Below are 20,220 nucleotides of genomic sequence, written 5' to 3' on the forward strand. Positions count from 1 at the left end.
GCATTCTAGCTGTAGGAAGTAAGATTTATTACACTGCTAGTGTTTTATTTCCAAGTCTTGCACTGGAGGTACTGAATGCCAACACATATATCTTAAAATGAAACAGTCTCTAGCATCCTGCCAGGGACAAATATAACACAAGGCTTGACATGAGCACGAATTACACATTAAATTACCTGAATGAGAGCCGTCTCCGATCCCACTAATGCGATCAGTCCGTTGAGGGCAGACAGCCTCTGCATTGTGGGACATCCCTGGAAAAAGGAAAAAATTACAGTTTAGTTTCTCCCTCATGAAAGCTGAGATCTAGTGTTGATACCTGAGCAAAGACATTGGGAAGACAATTCTGGACTTGAGCCTTAGATCAGATCTTGATATATAGTTCACATACTATGGCACAACAACACACCGTTTCTCACTGCTCAGGGAGACTACATTTGTTTTACACTGAAGTCGACTTTCTTTCCACTGACATTTTCTTTTTTAACCAGAGCAGCTTTGGTGTATGGATAACAAAGTGGCTGTCCCACATAAAATTGTGACTAGCATGCATTACAGTACATGCAGGCATAAGGGCAAAATATGCATAACTTATGGAAATAACAATACATTATGAGCGCAATATGATTCAGTGAACAATGGCACATCACCTCTGCCAGCAATATCTTGGTCCAGGCAGCCAGCAGACGAGGTTGGATGTCCACCGCTTTACCGTGACCAAAAGAAGAGAGTCCAAATACTGTCAGTCCCAATGCCAAGGCAAAGCCTGGCGTCTAAAAACACAAAATAAATGCCATGAGTGACTCAAATACTTGTTTTTAATCCATCATGCACAAAAACACATCAAAAATATTTTCTTTAATACAAAAAGTTAGTTCTAAGATCAAACTTAAAGGGGTGATGACGTGAGAAATCAATTTTGCCTTGATATTTTGGCATACGAGAGGTATTGTACCATTAAAATATCCTTAAGCTGAAGTTTCGGCTTAAAAGGTCCTCCTCATTATAAACAAAAAATTTATTTAAACAAGCTCCAAAAATGGCTTGTTTGGATCTGAGGTGCAAAGTGAACACATAAACGCATAAACACTGCCTCCAGAGCAAGGCATCGACAAATAGTCATCTTCTTAGTAAATTCCTAGTATACTTGGCCTCACTTCACGTCCTTTCCTTTCCTTCCTTCCTCACCATAGGCTTCGCCCACTGCCGCTCAGTCGCTTAACGTCTGATCACTTGAATACACTGAATGCCACTATCTTGTCTACACTGGATACAGTATACAGATGCGTGTTCATTTTCTGACACAGTCCACAAGCTGAGTGAAAGAACATTTGCTTCGACGCGTTTGGTTTAAACAGCGTCTTTGCACATATATCAGAAGGATCCCATTGTAAGGAACAAGTGGATAGCTTATTTTTAATGTCATCCCGGATTGTGTCTGAAGATTGTTTAAAATTCGAAGTATATTGTTTACGAGGCACAGTTTCATGAAGAGTTCACAAAGAAAAATTTGTTGAAAGATGAAGTGGTACTAGATCTGAATGCAGCTGCATCATAAACTGTAAGTAAACAATTTCATAATACTTCGGCTGGAAAAGACTGTTTAATTTTGATTGTCAAAACACTTACATACAATAGTGAGGGGCCGTTGATACCATTTCCTATGCAATGACGTTAGACAGCATACAGCACTACACCATTTTTCTACAAGTTTGATTGGAACACATAATCATTACTATTAGTGTTCATCATCTGTTTTTGATTACACCATTACTGTTTTTAATATTTATACCATATGTACATCGACTTAACATACAGTAGTCACCACTAATAAGCTACTAAATATATTGTAGTAGCCTACATTTTTTTTTGTACAGCTGCTTTGAAACGATTTGTATTGTGAAAAGCGCTATACAAATAAACTTGAATTGAATTGAATTGAATTGAATTGAATATTTAAAAAAAATATCTTTTATCATATAAATAGATGATTTTAGCTCTCACCTGTTGGCTTTCTTCTGTTAGGGTTCGAAGTGTGTTCATGCCTTCCTCTGCTTTGCTGGCCTCAATAATGCCTGTACTAAATGCTGAAACTCCAACACATGCCACAGAATAGGCCAAAACCTGACACCCAACAAAAACACATAAAAGACACAAGAAATGTTTGGATGCATAAATACTAAACATATTTAGCTGCAAGTTATGGAAAAAAAATTGTGCTTTCACTGTATTACAATTTTGTCATTACCACCATCACCATCATCAAGCAGTAATTACAAGACTTTTTTGTCAGCCAAAAATATTTGTCATTCGTAAATACTTGATATTTAAGATTTTATGTTATTACTGTAATATTTTCAAAACAATTGCATATTCATGGTTCACTGATGGTGGTAATGGTCGACTTTGTGACTTTTTTTTCTCAGAATTGTGTGATATAAACTCGCAATTAAGAGTTATAAAGTCCACTTCTGAGGAGAAAAAAACATATGTTCACAGAATTGCGAGTTTATATCTCACAATTCTGATTTAATAATTTGCAATTGAGTTTATATCATGCAATTCTGACTTTGACTTTATAACTTGCAATTGTGAGTTTGTCACAATTGTGACTTTATTTCTCAGAATTGCGAGTTTATATCATGCAATTCTGACTTTATAACTCCCAATTGTGAGATTATATCTCACAATTTTGAGAAAAAAGTCATAATTGCAAGTTTGTATCACGCAATTCTGAGAAAAAAAAACTCAGAATTGTGAGTTAAGTTGCAATAACCTTTTTTTTTTAATTCAGTGGTGGAAACGAGCTTCCATATGAAAGACTTACACTGGTTGGCAGTTAATTATAGAATAGATTTTAAAATTACTTGTCTATAAATCCTTACATTATAAAAAGCTATGCTATCTGTCTAATTTTCCCTCACAAAGCCACAAGCCTGGAGATCAGAACTTATTACAAACTTACTGCAATACTCCAAACTCTCTTAAAGTGCTGGAACAGCCTTCCAAACTACATTAGGGCTGCTTCTACCTTATCTGTGTTTAAATCTAGTCTTAAAACATCTCTTTTTATTGCTGTTTGATACACTGTAATGTCTTGATTTTCTTTGCTTCTGTTTTATCGTCTGTCTTATGGTTTTTCTAGTTTGTAGAGAGCTTAGGTTAGCATTGTTGCTGTGTCAAACGTGCTCCAAAAATAATCAAAATCAGAAAGGGACAAAATACCAAGCCACTTCTCAACTAACGATTCAAGACTTCACCTGTCAACACCACAGTTAATATGGTTTTACCTCCTGTAGCATACGGCTCAAATTGCTGCTTTCCTGCAGGGTCTGCAGGAGTCTGTCCAGCGTGAGAGACACGTGCACACGGTCTCGCTCAGACTGGCTACTGCTACTGAGAGAACTCAAAACCAATCCAACACCTAACACACAACCCGCACTGAAAGAGACAAAGAGCAAACAGACATTTAAGAGTCTGTTAGTGTACAGGAGGAATGAAGACTATACTGTAGATACAACTGATTAGATAGCCTTACTTGTATTCCAGATTAGGATTAAAGCAACAATCTTCCAGTCGTTCCAGATGTTTCAACAGCAGCTCTGCCACTGACAGCCCAGATATATCACTGCAGTAAACACATCAGTATACATTCATCAAACATGATATAGCTATAGTTACACATCTGTGTTATGGTATTACTCAGCACACACCTGACTTTTTCATCATGCAGCCATGCTAGAAACATGCCCAGAGCTAGGCCACTGTGAAACTGAAGTGCCTGAGATTCGTCTGCGGTGGGCGAGCCTGGCAGTCCCGCCGATAAAGTGCCCAGGATAGCGGGAATGCTCTCTCTGCGCGAGGTCACCAGAACCGGCACCAACAACGCCAGACCCAGAGCAGCACAGGAGCGTGCGATCACACTCGCTGTGTTCTCACCGGAGTATGAGCGCTATAAAGTGTGAGACAAATCAAATTCTGTCATATTTGAGTTCAAATATAAAGGAAATTAAAATATGCAGTAATTAGGTTACATCTGTTGACATTAAACAACCGGTAAGATCTAAAAGAAGTCTCTTAGGTTCACCAAAGCTGTGTTTATTTTCACAGAAATATGGTATGTTGTGAAATATAATTACAACTTAAAATAGCAAATTTTTATTTTAACATACTTTAAGTTTTTTGTGAAGGCAAAGCTGAATTTTCAGCAGCCATTTCTTCATTCTTCAGTGTCACATGCATACTTCAGAAATAATTCTAATATACTGAAAATATTGAATTTCTTTTTATTATTATCAATGTTGAAAACAGTTGTGCTGCTCAATATTTTTGGAAACTGTAATGTATTTTTTTTCAGGATTATTATGATTACGACAAGTTTAAAGCAACACTATTTATTTGAAATCTTTAACTTTATAAATGTCTTTATTTTCTTTTGACCACTTTAATGTCTTTTTGCTGAATGTAAGTATTCATTTATTTAAAAATTACCCCAGGCTTTTGAACAGTAGTGTAGGTATCCTAAACTAACAATGGACAATACTCTCGCAACATTTATTAATGTAGGTTAATGTTAGTTTTAGTCAACATTAATATATTTTAAACGTACACTGCCATTCAAAAGTTTGGGATCAGTAAGACTTGTAATGCTTTTTAAAGAATTCTCTTATGCTCATCAAGACTGCATTTATTTGATCAAAAATACTGAAAAAAACTGAAATGGTTTTATAATTTAAAATAATTGTTTCTATCTTAATATACTTTAAAATATAATTTATTCCTGTGATACAACGCTGAATTTTCATCAGCCATTACTCCAGTCTTAAGTATCACATGATCCTTCAGAAATCATTCTAATATGATGATTTATTATTAGAATAATCAATGTTGGCAACAGTTGCCAATTTTTATTTTTTGAAACCTGTGATACTTTTTCAGGATTCTTTGATGAATAAAAATGTAAAAGAACATAATTTATTCTAAATATAAATATTTTCTAACAATAAGTTTTTGCTATCCCTTTTTGTCAATTTAACACATCCTTGCTAAATAAAAGTATTAATGTCTTTCAAAAAAGGAAGAATAAAAGTGTAATGACTCCAAACTTTTAAATGTCATTGTATATTGTTAGAAAATATTAGTATTTTTAATAAATGGTGTTCTTTTTAACTGTTTATTCATCAAAGAATCCTGAAATAAAGTATCACATTTTCCAAAAATAAAAAATAAATAAACAGCACAATTGTTTCCAACACTGATATTCATCAGCATATTAGAATGATTTCTGAAAGATCATGTGACACTAAATACTGGAGTGATGATGCTGACAATTCAGCTTTGATCACAGAAATAAATTAGATTTGAGCGTATATTTAAATAGAAAAACGTATATTATTAAATGCTGTAAAAATGCTGCATTAATGTTAATCAATTGAACCATATTGTAATGTGTTACCAATGTGGCATTACTACTTGTTGAAAAGTAAGGAAGGTGCAGTATTATAGACTTTATAGCATATACTTTATTAAAACTAAGTATTTATTAGATTTCAAATAAAGTGCAGTGTGTACCACTACTGGAACCAAATAGATGGAATCTCTACAAATAAATAATTTCTCAAAAACCCCACCCAAGGGAATTACAACTCACATGAATGAACCATGGGAAGACTTGTCCTCTAGGGTTACTGTTACTGCTAACAATGCTGAGCAGTGTGTCAATCACCATCGACAGCCAGTGAACTGTGGGAAGGATGTCCGGACCCACCTACGAATAAAAAAATGACAGTTTGTTGGAATTTTTTCCAGAAGGAAAGCCAGGAAATGATAGGTAGTCGGAAAACAGAAAAAGTAACATCTCCGGGGGCCAGTTGCATAAACATAGTCACTATATTTAGACTGTTTCTTAAAGGGACAGTTCACCCAATAATGAATATTCTGTCATAGGGCTGCAACGATTAAATCACTGACAAGCCAGGCCAAATTGCGCTCAAAATCGAATTCGATTTTCAGCGCGATTTGGCGTGGCTTGTCAGTGATTTAAGGCTGTGTGTATTAACTGCCGCTCCAGCTGAACGCACGTGATGGGGATTTACTACTAATCAAAGTACCGGCTTCATTGACTAAACACGCCTCACAACATCGTTTGATTAATCGTTGCAGCCCTATTCTGTCATTAACCTTTGTTCATATGTCCTTTGTTCATCTTTAGAGCACAAATTAAGACAGAATTTTAATTTTTGGGTGAACTATCCCTTTAAGACCAAGTCTGACTTTAGCAGTTAGCCAAGTGGTAATCAGTCTTACTTTTCAGATTGTAATTAGACCAGTTTTGCAAAAAAAAAAAATTGGGGACTACTTTGTAAGACTATAGTCTAAGCATTATGAAACTAGCCACAGATAAAACTGCATCTTACCTCCAGTCCAGTTTCAGACTGTGTAGGAAGGTTGCTCTCATATCTGGTTAAGACAACAGCCAGGCCACTTAGTGCCAGGATAGAATTACCTTGAACAACCGGGCTATCTCTGTCATAATGGAGACAACATGATAAAATTTTAATCCACAAACGAATTTTAAACAGAACAATGCAGCAACAATAAATGATTGCCATCTTCGATGCCCAAAACAGGCCAGAAAATGTTAGTTTTGAGTAATTATAAGCTTACGCTTAATCGATAAAGCACTGAAAACTGCTTTCCTTAGAGACTACAGTGAATAAAAGCCAACTGCAGATTCTGAATATGAAGCACTCTGTTTAATAAAACATTTTGAAAAGAAATAAATCAATAGTTTAGACATTTATTTTTGAAAAGAGAAAACAAGGGGGCCAGTGAAGGGGAAAAACACAAAGAAAAAAAAATAAAACAAAGAATATCAGCAGCTTCAGTAACTTACTTGGCAGCAGATTTGACCACATCAGTCAGCTGGTCTCTGACCCTGAACAAAAGAAAGAAAGAGAGAGAATAAAATAGACAGATATGATTTAAAGTGCTCCACAGACTGACAAGAGGAGCTTTCATCTCCTCGGGCAGTGATTTAAGAGCCCAGGTACCATTTGCACGGCTACATACAGTACAAGGGGTCCCAAACGGCTGAGACCACATTGAAAATTTGGGATTCCTCCAATTTAAACATGGAAACACAGGAAGATTTTGAAACACTTCAAGCAATGAAACTTAATAACACAAAATGAGTAGGAATTCTAGGAATTCCAATTTTAAAAGGTCAAATGTTTTTGCTTCCAGTGAAACACAAGAATGTCTTTGAATCATTCTCAAATCATGCAGGATAGGATGATCTTCAGGTTTTACACAAACAATTGGAGTTTAAAAAGTGACAGAAAATACAAAAGATATTTATTTTCATTTTTCAGTTGAACATTTCACTTTAAATTGCTATGCTTAAAATGTAACGTAAGAAGAAAAATGTCATGGGGGGGACAGCCAATGCTGTTTCATGCATGTTAAGTTATTTACACTGTTAAAGAGTTGGATTCCCATGCTAAACACGGACAACGTTTTAAAAAACGATTCGGACGTATAACAGTATTTCTGTTCCAAATACACACTTCTGGTTTTTTTTTTTTTAAGTTTAAGTTTTTTTGATCATGGCTCTTCATGACATCCTGAAGGGTGGAACTCCTTCTATGGGCATTTCTCCCGGAAAAGCGTGCTCTCGCACACATGGACCACAGCAAACGAAAGAGCGCGCCCATCAACGTGCTTCATTCGGCTGCACTGCTGCACAGGTCTCACTCGGGAGGCATGTCTCTAAAAAAGTGTGGTTTTGGTTGTAAGCCAAAAATAACCTTGCTCAGCTTCCCAAAGAACCCAGCGTTACGTGAACAGTAGATGCATTTTTTTTTTTTTTTTGTTACACATCGTTTGATACTGAAAGATTAAGCAGTCCCAGCTATAAAAGACCCCGTTCATGATTCAGAACTGCAGCTGCTAAGTGAAACAGCATCAAATGTAGGGCTGGGAATCAATTCCAAAAATAATTGATTCCTCGATTTCGCGACATTAGGAATCGAGAGAAATGAGTTTGAGGATGCAGCCTACTGTTTGAGAAGCACCCATTAATTGGCCTCTTGCTCGCTAATAATTATTAGAAGTCTGATTTGTTTCCACGTAAAGGTTTGTTCGAATAGATCGTTTAAATAAATCAGTTAAAAAACTATTTAGAAGTTATTTTACGGTGGAACTGGCTCATGTTGTCCACAAATTTGAGTGCTGTACGGCTGAATAGATCATGACGTGATCTTATTTACATCCTAAATAAATGCTAATTTTAACCTTTCTATCAGCCAATGATAAGTCTAAAAAGAAAACGCAGAGAGCACAAATCAATGGCTGAGAGTGCATCTGATTGACAGCTAAAATTTTGTTTATTTTGTTTCATTGTATAGTTTGCTAATATTGTGCAAAGCATACTGTTAAAGTAAACATCATTTAGCTGAACTGTGGACATTAGACACTTCATGTCTTGTTTTATTAATGCAATAAATGCACTGCTGAGCTGTGGGTTATGACTATGTTTCATGGGCAATGCAGACAAAATTACAATTTAAAGTCAGAGCTACAGAAATATCGTAATTTTTAAACAAATTAAGCTTCATATTATGAGAAGGCCACTTTCTATGACCTTTATATCTGGCAGTCATTGCGAAATTAGCTTCCTCCAAAATATAAAACAAGAATCGAAAACAACAGTGAGGAATCGATTGATTGGAATCGAATCCAATCAATTCCAGAACCAGAAATCGGAATCAATTCCAAAAATTTTAGAATCAAACAGCCCTGTATGTGTTTTGTTGGCGAGCTCTGCTGTTTTCGGAGAGAATCGTAAAGCTGTATCTTTCTTTTGTAAATATGATAAAACTAAAGACTTTTTGGAGATATGAAGGACGCAGTACTATTCTATAGGCACTCAAGATTAACATGAGATTGGGTGAAATTGTGTGTGTTATGCCCCCTTTAAATTAGAGAAAAGCAAAACAGAAGCATAGCAAAATAAAAGCTTATTTTCTCCAGCTTAAACCATCTTTATTTGACATCTCTTTTTGCGTGGGCAAAAGCTGTAACCCTACAATCCCAGTGTTCTCATACCATCCAACCCTCCCAGCATGCTTCAGGGCACGTGACCACATATGGACTGCCCTGAGCACCCATGAGAGGAATAACTGTATTACACAAAGACTGCGGAACAAACGAGAATTCGTGATGCCATGGGGAATGAAGTTCTGGCTGCCATCTGAACATGTTATCCCATCAATCACTCATCGGCTGACAGGCTGTCAAAATGGCGTCCCGGGGGTTGAGTTATGGTACTCTGCCAGACTGCGTGGTTATGCGATAGGGCATATTATGGCGAGAGACCGTGTGAACAATAACAGCCTATACATGCCAACAGATTTACATTGAAAGATTATATGAATTTGTGTAATGGTGATGTGCATGCATTTTAAATGTCAGTCTCCATTCAAAGGCTTTTCAAAGCAGCTGAAAAGGCCAAAGCAATCACAATTCAACAGCCTTGGATGGTTTGACACCAGCAAGATGTATAAAATAATACCTTCACATTCCCCCATATGGTGCAAAGCTCCAATTACACTTCACTCTTTAGAGGCTTTCATTATAGTGCTGCATTCATCGTGACAGTTTCTGAAAGTGCTAAGCTTTTGTACTAAAAGCGCTGAAATATAATTCACAGTCGCATTACAAGAAGTTGTTTATGGTCAGCTATGACGTCTGTGCTTCTTAGGGGTTTATTTGAACTATTTAGGGAGATTTGATGTACAGACTGAGCAACTTTTTACATCTAAAGCTTAATTTGCATCTATTACCTTTAAAAAAAAAAACTACATGAACTACAAAAAACAGTAATAAGGGTAAATTTTTTGGAACTTCAGATTTATGCATCATCTGAAAGCTAAATAAATACACTTTCCATTAATGTATGGTTTGTTAGGATAGGACAATATTTGGCCACCAAACAATTATATGAAGATATGGATTCTGAGGGTGCTAAAAAATCTAAATATTGAGAAAATAGCCTTTAAAGTTGTCCAAACTAAGTTCTTATCAATGCATATTACTAATCAAAAATTAGGTTTTGATATATTTATGGTAGGAAATTAACAAATTAACAATTAAGTATCTTCATGGAACATAATCTTTACTTAATATCCTAATGATTTTTGGCATAAAAAAAAAATCGATAATTTTGACCCATACAATGTAATGTTGGATATTGCTACAAATATACCCGTGCTACTTATGACTGGTTTTGTGGTCCGGGGTCAAATATATGTAAGCAAAGTGTGATTTTTGTTTGTTTCTTTCTTAGAACCATGCCAGAAAAAACATATATAATATGTTTAAGATCCATTTGTAATAAAAAAAACCCTGCTCTTACTGTGGTAGAACCTTTTCATGGGTGTGCAAATGTCATTGCATTCACGTTGGCATTCATAATAAAATATCAAATTGAATGTTAGATGTTCTTAAAAGAATTCTGAACCATTTTGTAACGACTTTCAATCAATTAGTCGCCAAAATGATTTTTAGTGGATGTATACTGTAAGTGGATGGTCTTATGCTACTCACTGATCAAAAAGTGTGTAAATATACAGTATCTATAGTTTTAGCATTCAAAACCTTACAAAAAAAGACTGTACATTAAAAACACCTTCTTAAATCGTTTAGTCAGTCATCCCTTTGTTACAACTGACTGAAAGTTTGCATTCAACCAATATGTTTCCATTCAAACTAGATGGATCGAAGTCAGTGCCCTACATTTTTTTCTTTTATAGATTACCTGTTTCACTTGGATGTATGTCAAACTACAGAAGAAAAGCTCTGTCACTAATGTTTCATCACAAGTAAGTTTCATCACAAAAACTCTAGGATCAGGCCAGTCTGTTCTGTAGATGGATCTGGATGTGTGAATCTTACCAAAGCCAGGCGTAGTGCTGTTTGTACTGCAGTTCCTCTGGGCTCTCTTTACCCTGTTTCTGTAGCATCTCCAGCTCTGCTTTTCGACTCTGGACAATTATTACATCTAATTTAATCTCATGATTTATGATCTTAATTATAAAGCTAGTCTTACTGTTATACATCTGATTTGGTGGTTTAAAAAAATCACACAGAATCACCTGGAGAGCTGCATTGAAAGCCCGGCTCATGAAGCCACGCCAGGCCTGGGGCAAGAGCAGAGAGCGATGCCATTCAGACGGCTGGATGTTGACCTGAGAGGAAAAGGGTGAACAAAGATAAATTATTTATATTGTGAAGTATTTATACATTCCCAATTATGACAGATTTTAAACAAATAAATATTTTATTAAACTATCAAATGCATAAATCAATAAAATCATTCAAATTTAAATCAAATCAAAAATTAGAATCTAATGAAAATCACCAATGACAAAGAAAAGATAATTACAAACATATTAAAATGTGCTTAAATGTAATTAAATAATATATTTAATCTAAAAAAATATTCATTATTCTTTCCAAAATTTCTTGTCTCATTTTTGGGTAAAATATCATTTAAATGTAAAACATAATTTAAGTTTTAGAATTTCACACAAATAAGTGGTACCTCATGAATAAGGGTGGCTAACATTTGTTGATAACTCCGCCCTCTGCTAACAAGGAAACGGGTGATTGGACGTCCATCTTTGTCAGTTTGAACAGGGAGGTCATAACAGAGTAGAAGACCAGCTGAAACAGACCAAGATAATTGATGTTTATTTCATACATTTAAAGTTCACTTTCAGAACAAAGATTTACAGATAATTTACTCACCCCCTTGTCATCCAAGATGCTCATGCTTTTTCTTCTTCAGTCATAAAGAAATTATGTTTTTTGAGGAAAACATTTCAGGATTTCAAAGGTTCCCACGAGTTTGAACTGAAAATGCAGTTTAAATGCAGCTTCAAAGAGCTCCTAATGATCCCAGCTGTGAAAGAAGGGTCTTATCTGCCGAAACGATTGGTCATTTTCCAAAAAAACTGAACATTTTTATACTTTTTAACCTCAAAAGCTTGACTTGTCTAGCTCAGCGTGAAGTCTGTGTATTCCAGTTCAAGACAGTTAGGGTATGTCGAAAAACTCCCATCTTCTTTGCACGTTCACTTTTTAAACACTGGGTCGGTACTTCTGCAGCGATGTAGGACGATTTTGTAGCTGGAGAGCCCTTTAAATCTAATTTTAAACTGCATTTTGGAAGTTCAAACTCGCGGGTATCATAGAAATCCACTATACAGAGAAAAATCCTGAAATGTTTTTGTCAAAAAACATAAGTTCTTATTGACTTAAGAAATAAAGACATGAACATCTTGGATTACAAGGGGGTGAGTAAATAATCTGTAAATATTTGTTCTGGAAGTGAACTTCTACTTTAACTGGACAAACACAAAATTATGTAACTTAAGTTGTAACAAACATGCATTAGCTGTAAGAATTTTAAAATTCACTTCATTTACCCATATTACAGAGTTGAATGACTCTTGTACAGTATATTTACCTGCTAAGCCAGGTTTCAGACCTGGCTGCTTGTTCTTCTCATATGTTTTTAGCATGAAAAAAGGAATTCCAGATACAGTTTTTCCCTGGTCAGACCGCAAATTCCCCCCACTCAGAGCTGAATGGTACACGCCGCGGGGCATTTGGTTCATCTCTTGCCTCACTAGAGCTGTTAGGAAAGTCTCAAGGGCTGCATTTGAAGAAAATTCATGACTTAAGTAGGTTTTTGTTAAAGGGTAAACAATACAATACATAAACATTTATACAAAAGCAGCAGAAATCTTTATAATAATCATAAATCTAAAATATATTCCATATTGTGTAATTTATGTATATTAGTCTTTGTTGGGAATATGCTATGTTGCAGTGCAGTGCACTGAACCACGCAACCTCAAGTTTTATTCATCCAGCTATTTTGAATACATTACCTCAGTAAAATTATGGAAATAAGCTAGTTACATAACAGTAACTGTGAAACGATCACACCTTGGGTCTATGATACGTAAAATTTCAGTACACAAAATCTGTCCTAAATTATTTCTTCTGCCACTGTAAAAATGCAGCCAGCTGGCTTGTTATCTAACAAGATAACAGTGAATGTATCGCTCATATAATCTTATACAATGAATGAGCAGAACAGGTAAGTTAGGTATTACGTAAACAACCCAATTAACATTTACTAATAATTTGTATGTATTTTTGTGTTTTTGAACGCTTTCCAACAATGACTGTATGATTTTGAGATGCATCTTTTCACACTGAGGACAACTGAGGGACTCACATGCAACTATTACAGAAGGTTCAAAGGTTCACTGATTCTCCAGCGGGAAAAAAACGATGCATTATGATCCAGGAGTGTAAACTTTTGAACAGAATTAAGATATGTACATTTTTCTTATTTTTTTTCATTTAGTACTGCCCTTCAGAAGCTACAGAAGACAGTTACATGTTTCCCAGAAGACAAAATCAGTTAAATTTACCCTGATCTTCAAATTCAATAAGTTTTCACCCCCGACTCCTAATGCATTGTGTTTCCTTCTGGAGCATCAGTGAGCGTTTGAACCTTCTGTAATAGTTGCATCTGAGTCCCTCAGTTGTCCTCAGTGTGAAAAGATGGATCTCAAAATCATACTGTCATTGTTGGAAAGGGTTAAAATACACAAAAATGCTGAAAAACCAAAGAATCTGGGGGATCTGAAGGACTTTTCAGAAGAACAGCGGGCAGTTTAACTGTTCAGGACAAACAAGGGGCTCTGGATCTTTCAGGTAACAACACAGTATTAAGAATCAAGTGTATGTAAACTTTTGAATAGGGTCATTTTCATAAATTCAACTATTACTTTCTCTTGTGGACTATATGTAAACGTCTTAATCTTATAATCATACCTGGTAAAACAGATAGTGGTGTGAGGCAAACTAGCTTCACATATGACGCCCCTGGTACTGAAATATCTTCCTCCTTCTCATTTTCATTTTCCTTCCCTTCATCCTCTTCTTCAGGCTGCTTTGGTATGGGTCTGGCCTGTTAGCAAGATCATATCACCATTACAGATATACTGTATATATAAAGGTGAACAGAAATAATGTGAGGATATTTAGCAAATGTTCTCACCTGCTCTGGCAAGTGTAGGATGGTGTGAGACGGTTCAGGGTACTCAGAAAGAGCTTTATAACCATGGGTTGCAACATCCGGGTCCTGATGAAGCCAAAAAAGCTTTAAACATAACTGCTTACTCATAACTGCTTGAAAAATAACAAAATAAATTGCAGATACATTAAATGGCACAATGACGTTTTATTAAAAGTTGTTGGATGACTACTCAACCATCCGGCCCGTCCCTACTGCTCATTACCATTTGAAAATGTCAGCACTCACCTGACTAAGAGCGTAGCCCCATAAAACACCAACCGTCTCGTTTCTGAATTTCTGTGAGGAAAAGGACATAGCACCTGAAGTAATTTGTCCCGAACATGAAATGTGGAAATAAATAAATCATGCTTTTAACTATAAATTCAGACACCGCTACAAAATACCACACATCTAGCAATCAGAAACAGTGGTTGGTGGTCTCGTGCCTCATATTCTTCAGTTTTGACATTTAAAGCAGGTACTAATGCCAGAAGTTCAGCAGTGGCCTGTAGGACTAGGGGTCTGATGTCACAGCGCAGCTTAGGAGAAAGTGCCTTCCATGTAGAGATGATGTCAACAACCTGAACAGAAAACAGATGAGAAGAATTTTCAAATCCAGGGTTCAACGGTAAGGATGGTCAACCGACTAGAGTAAGATACTACACACTACTACATTACTACAGTTACTATGGAAGACTGTTTCTTCCACTGAATAAAAAATAAAGTTTTTATCTTGCAATTCTGACTTAATTTTGATTTTTTTTTCTAGCAACTGTAAGCTTACATCTTGCAATTCTGACTTTATAACACGTAATTGTGAGTTTATATCACACAGTTCTGAGACAAAAAGTCAGAATTGCAAGATGTGAACTCGCAATTACGAGAAAAAGTCAGAATTGTGAGATAAAAACTCAAATACAGTAATTGCAATTCTGACTTTTTGCTTGCAAATGTGAGTTTATATCTCACAATTCTGACTTTTCCTGCAGTTCTAACCTTTTCTTAGAATTGTGAGATATAAACTCGCAATCGCGAGTTATAAAGTCCAATTCTGAGGAAAAAAAGTCACAATTGTGAGTTTTTATCTTACAACTCTGACTTTTTTTCTTGCATCTGCAAGTTTACATCTTGCAATTCTGACTTTATAACTCACAATTGTGTTTATATCGCAGAGTTCTGAGACAAAAATTCAGAATTGCAAAATGTAAACTTGCAATTGCGAGAAAAAGTCAGAATTCTGAGATAAAAACTCAATTGCGGTAAATAAAGTCAGAATTGCATGATATAAACACAATTTCTGACTTTTTTTCTTGCAAATGTGAGTTTGTATCAACTTTTTCTTAGAATTGTGAGATATAAACTAGCAACTGCGAGTTATAAAATCCAATTCTGAGGAAAAAATGTCAATTGTAATTTTATATCTCGTAATTCTGAATTTATTTCTCGCAACTGCAAATTCACATCTTGCAACTCTGACTTTATAACTCGCAATTTTGAGTTCATATCACACAGTTCTGAGACAAAAAGTTAGTACTGCAAAATGTAAACTCCCAATTGCGAGAAAAAGTCAGAATTAAAGATAAAATGCGAATGCAAATGAGAGTTTGTCTCGCAATTCTGACTTTTCCAGCAATTCTAACTTTTTCTAAGAATTGTGAGATATAAACTTGCAATTGTAAGTTATTAAGTCCAATTCTTAGAGTGAAAAGTTCTCAGAATTGCAAGTTTTTATCTCACAATTCTGACTTTTTCTCGGAATTGCGAGTTCACATCTCGCAATTCTGACTTTTTTTATTCAGAATTGCGAGATATAAACTTACAGTTGTAAGTTATATAGTCAGAACAGTTGGATATAAACTTGGAACTGTAAAAAAATAGTCAGAATTGTAGACATTCCAAATGCGAGTTTGTATCTCGCAATTCTTGACTTTTCTAGCAATTCATAGTTCATATCTCACAATTCACAAGACTTTTTTTTTCTTAGAATTGTGAGATAATTATTTAACTGGTTAAAATTGATTGCAAAATGAATAATAATTACAACAAAATTGTAAATGATATATAAAAATAAATAAACAAATCTAATATAAAACATATAATGAATATGTTAACACATATTAATTAAAATAAATATTAAGAAACACATAAAAAAAATAGGATTCTTAATATAATTTTTTTTAAACGTTAAGTCCAGTGAAAATGTTGGCAGAGCAAGTACACATATACAACATACCACAACCCATTCCCAATGCGGCAAGAAAAAACTGTTAAGCCCTGAAATGATTACAATTTACCTCTGGGAGAGCCAAGAGAGCACATAAGGGCCAGGGTGGCACTGCCCAATCAAAATCAATAAAAAAGTATTTTCATCTTCACTTCTGATAGCAAGTGAGAGCGTCTTCATAGGGATACAAAGACTGACCTCAGCCCTACAGAGCTCCTGTAAGGCCTGCAGTGCCAGAGCTGCAGGAGTGGCCTGATCGTTCCTGGAGAACTGCATCAGCGTGTCTGTGATAGCAGCCAGCATGTCTCCTCCGTGCTGGTACGGCCTGGAACAATACGTACGAATGAATGTAAATGTTCAGGGAATTACACCCTTGATGGTGAGCGTTTACTGTGGTCTATAACAGTCTAATATATCAGGAGTCAATACAGTGGTAGCTGCATTTGAAATATGCAGTACATCAAACTGCTAAATTAACTATTTTATGGAGGCAGATTCTGGGGAAGCAGACCTTTCTCTGCAGATGTCTCTGACGCAGGCTGCTCTAGCCAATATCTGCTCCCACTGCGTATCTTTTCCTGTGACCACTGAGGATTTTTCAAGCTGAGACATCAGTCTCTGGAGGTCCGGATACACACGGTCCTAAACAAAAAATAAAACATTTCATAAATCTTGAGGGTAACAGAACTATGATATACAGTACAGTATAGTGGTCCTTCAAAGCATTTGGATTCAAACAAGTCACTGCATTAAATTGAATTAGCTCTACATATGTTATCTTAACACATTTTAAGTGTGGTCTAAATACTGCAAACAAACTAATTATTGTTTGTATAATTTGACATTTCATTAATAAAAGGGTTTTTTTCACTTAATTTACACATGCTAATAATTATATTTATTGCAATTAAATATTATGTTTTAAATTAGTAGACTAAACATTTAATAATAATATAAATATAAGTACATTTAATTTAATAAACATATAGAGATATTTCAAAGCATAAATCAAAATGATAAAATATGAAGATATAAATATTAAATATTAAAGCTTAATTAATATAATACTTTTACACTTAATTAATAACATGGCTAAAACCATTAAGTTATATTCATAATTTTATTTAAAAAAAGGAAAAAGTATTACTCTAATATATATAATATATAATAAAAATATTATTTGTAATAAAATATTTAGTATTAAATTAGAGTAAATCGAAGCTTCTCAGAGTTAAATATATGTAATAAAATATAACTATAATTTTATTTTAAACACATAATTATAAATGTTAAATAAAAACCTTAATTAATAAAATAATTGTATGCTGCATTATTTACAGCACTTACTCAAAATTTATATTAATATATTAATTATATTAAATATTATCCATAATATTATATGAAAATATTACTCGTAATAAAACATTTTATATTATTTAAAAAACTGAAACTTCTTAGACCTAAATATATTAATACATACCAAAAATTATATTTCAAAGCATAAACAAAAATGGTAAAGTAATGGAATATATTAACTTAAAAAATAAATATAAAAAAAGCTTAATTATTATAATCATTTTACGCTTTATTAATATCATGGCTAAAACCATTGTTATATGCATAATCTTACAGAAAAAAAAATCACTAAAACTGTTATCCTAAAACTAATCAATTATTGAAATGATTATTTTTAATGAAATATTCTTTATTAAACTAGTAGACGAAACAAAAGCCTCTCAGGCTTAAATATATGTAATAAAAAATACATATAATTATATTTTAAAGAATAAACCAAAATAATAAAAATGTAAATATATACAAATGTTATATTATCGATAAATTATCAAATATTAATTGTAATGAAACATTTTGTATTAAATGAGAAAACTAAACTTAAAGTGCTAAGACTTAAATAATATAAAACAATAATGATATTTCAAAGCATAAACAAAAAATGGTAAAATGTAAATACATTCATTTAAAAATAAAATACTGAATACAGATAATCCAACATAAGAAATGACCAGAATCAATGCATCCTACTCACAGACATCTGACACAACATAGAGAAGAGCAGAACAGTTTTAACAGACATTAGCGTTAACTGCACCTGTTTTTGCCATAACAGAGCCAAGAGGCGCAGCGCCACAGGCCTCAGTCTGGATGAACTGCCCAGAGTTTGCAGGACATGAAGCACCTGCGGGATACAGAACTGAAACACAAGAGAGAGCAGTCAGAATAATGGTAAAACATACTGAATAGGACCAGATTTATGCAAACTTAACTAAAAGCTTAGTTTAGTTAATATATGCCAACTTAAATTACCCAAATGCTTTTATGTTTTTAATGCTTTGCCTGTGACCTACAGGCCAGGATGTGTTCTGCTGCGCTTTTAAAAATAAGAGTATCTCACAAATTACAAAAAGCTCAAATTAAAGACTACATTAAAGGGCAAACACTGCCACCCACATTCAAAGGCTGATGATAGAGCGCCAAAGCATTTAAAATAAAGATGAATAACATCAGCAAAACATCTCCTCTCTCATTTACTCTAACTCTGCAACCTCCACAATGTGGTTTTGTTGATGTAGCATTTTACCAGCAGGCAAAATGCATTCGGCATCCAAGATTTATGAATAATACGTATTGTTAGCGGGAAAAAAATGAATAACAATGGCGCAGACAATGGTCAGGTTAATGGTTGGAGTTGTCTATGGTGCAGGTGAGCTGTTGCCATAGCAACAGGGAAAGCAAAAAATCCCAAATCCATGCAGACGGACTATATTCATATTTTGTGCAGCTGTGCTGCAATACCCTGTAAATGGTGTTGCATTCTTAATTTTGACTGCAATGCATATTAACATTTTTTTTATATAATTTATTACCAGTGAAAGATTAGATATCTGCACATTTGATTTAATTTAATTTAATTTCCAATTCCAATTATTTTTCTTGGTAAAACTTTGAAAATCAAGAAAACACATTTGCTGAAAAAAAAAAAAAGAAGTATTGATTAAGTTTCTAATTTAATATTCCCTCATCAGGTAAACAGTGCATGCTGTGCATGTTAATGACTGTACCTTGTGAGTTCCCAGTTTTGGCAGAGTGTAAAGAACAGAGTGAGACAAAGCCGGATCAGACACTCTGCTCAGTTTAAACATCAGGACAGGAAGTAGACAGGGCACCTAGAGGTAAATGGAAAAACAATTAAGCAAACTATTAATAGGCAATTAAATATTACTGAACCCGTTAGACCTTCATTCATCTTCAGAACACAAATTAATATATTTTTGATGAAACCCGAGAGCTTTGTGAGCCTGCACAGACAGCAACATTGATAAAATCCATGTGACATCAGTGGTTCAACCTTAAAGGAGAAGTTTACTTCCAGAACAAAAATTTAGAGATATTTACTCTCCCCCTTGTCATCCAAGATGCTCATGCCTTTCTTATTCAATTGCAAAGAAATTATGTTTTTTGAGAAAAACATTACATGGTTTCTGTCCATATAGTGGACTTCTATGGTGCCCACGAGTTTGAACTTCCAAAATGCAGTTTAAGTGCAGCTTCAAGGGGCTCTAAACGATCCCAGCTGAGGAAGAAGGGTCTTCTAGCGAAACAATCAGTTATTTTCTAAAGTAATTGACAATTTAACTACTTTTTAACCTCAAATGCTCATCTTGTCTAGCGCTGCATGTACTCTGTGTATTCCTGTTCAAGACAGTTAGGATAGATCGAAAAACTCCCATCTCATTTTCTCCTCCAACGTCAAACTCATCCTACATTGCTGCAGAAGTACCAACCCAGTGTTTACAGAGTGAACGTGCAAAGATCA

The 20,220-nt window shown here is 34.6% G+C and overlaps 1 protein-coding gene across 1 annotated transcript in view; it reads right to left on the reverse strand.

Moving 5' to 3' along the window:
- focad (focadhesin) overlaps positions 1 to 20,220 on the reverse strand; it is a 69,173-nt gene that overhangs the window by 14,157 nt on the left and 34,796 nt on the right. The window contains exons 11-31 of the mRNA XM_073837305.1: positions 19,466 to 19,570; positions 18,496 to 18,597; positions 16,897 to 17,027; positions 16,584 to 16,710; positions 14,608 to 14,742; positions 14,408 to 14,458; positions 14,144 to 14,227; positions 13,918 to 14,053; positions 12,533 to 12,721; positions 11,606 to 11,727; positions 11,157 to 11,249; positions 10,957 to 11,045; positions 6,896 to 6,937; positions 6,417 to 6,525; positions 5,651 to 5,767; positions 3,714 to 3,952; positions 3,539 to 3,628; positions 3,291 to 3,441; positions 2,005 to 2,124; positions 651 to 773; positions 177 to 254 (exon numbers count right to left, since the gene is read on the reverse strand). Coding sequence (XP_073693406.1) covers positions 177 to 254; positions 651 to 773; positions 2,005 to 2,124; positions 3,291 to 3,441; positions 3,539 to 3,628; positions 3,714 to 3,952; positions 5,651 to 5,767; positions 6,417 to 6,525; positions 6,896 to 6,937; positions 10,957 to 11,045; positions 11,157 to 11,249; positions 11,606 to 11,727; positions 12,533 to 12,721; positions 13,918 to 14,053; positions 14,144 to 14,227; positions 14,408 to 14,458; positions 14,608 to 14,742; positions 16,584 to 16,710; positions 16,897 to 17,027; positions 18,496 to 18,597; positions 19,466 to 19,570 — 2,433 coding nt within the window. The remainder of the gene's footprint in view (positions 1 to 176; positions 255 to 650; positions 774 to 2,004; positions 2,125 to 3,290; positions 3,442 to 3,538; positions 3,629 to 3,713; positions 3,953 to 5,650; positions 5,768 to 6,416; positions 6,526 to 6,895; positions 6,938 to 10,956; positions 11,046 to 11,156; positions 11,250 to 11,605; positions 11,728 to 12,532; positions 12,722 to 13,917; positions 14,054 to 14,143; positions 14,228 to 14,407; positions 14,459 to 14,607; positions 14,743 to 16,583; positions 16,711 to 16,896; positions 17,028 to 18,495; positions 18,598 to 19,465; positions 19,571 to 20,220) is intronic.

This window comes from Garra rufa, chromosome 3 (genome assembly GCF_049309525.1).
Source record: "Garra rufa chromosome 3, GarRuf1.0, whole genome shotgun sequence".
In the NCBI taxonomy this organism is placed as follows: domain Eukaryota; kingdom Metazoa; phylum Chordata; class Actinopteri; order Cypriniformes; family Cyprinidae; genus Garra; species Garra rufa.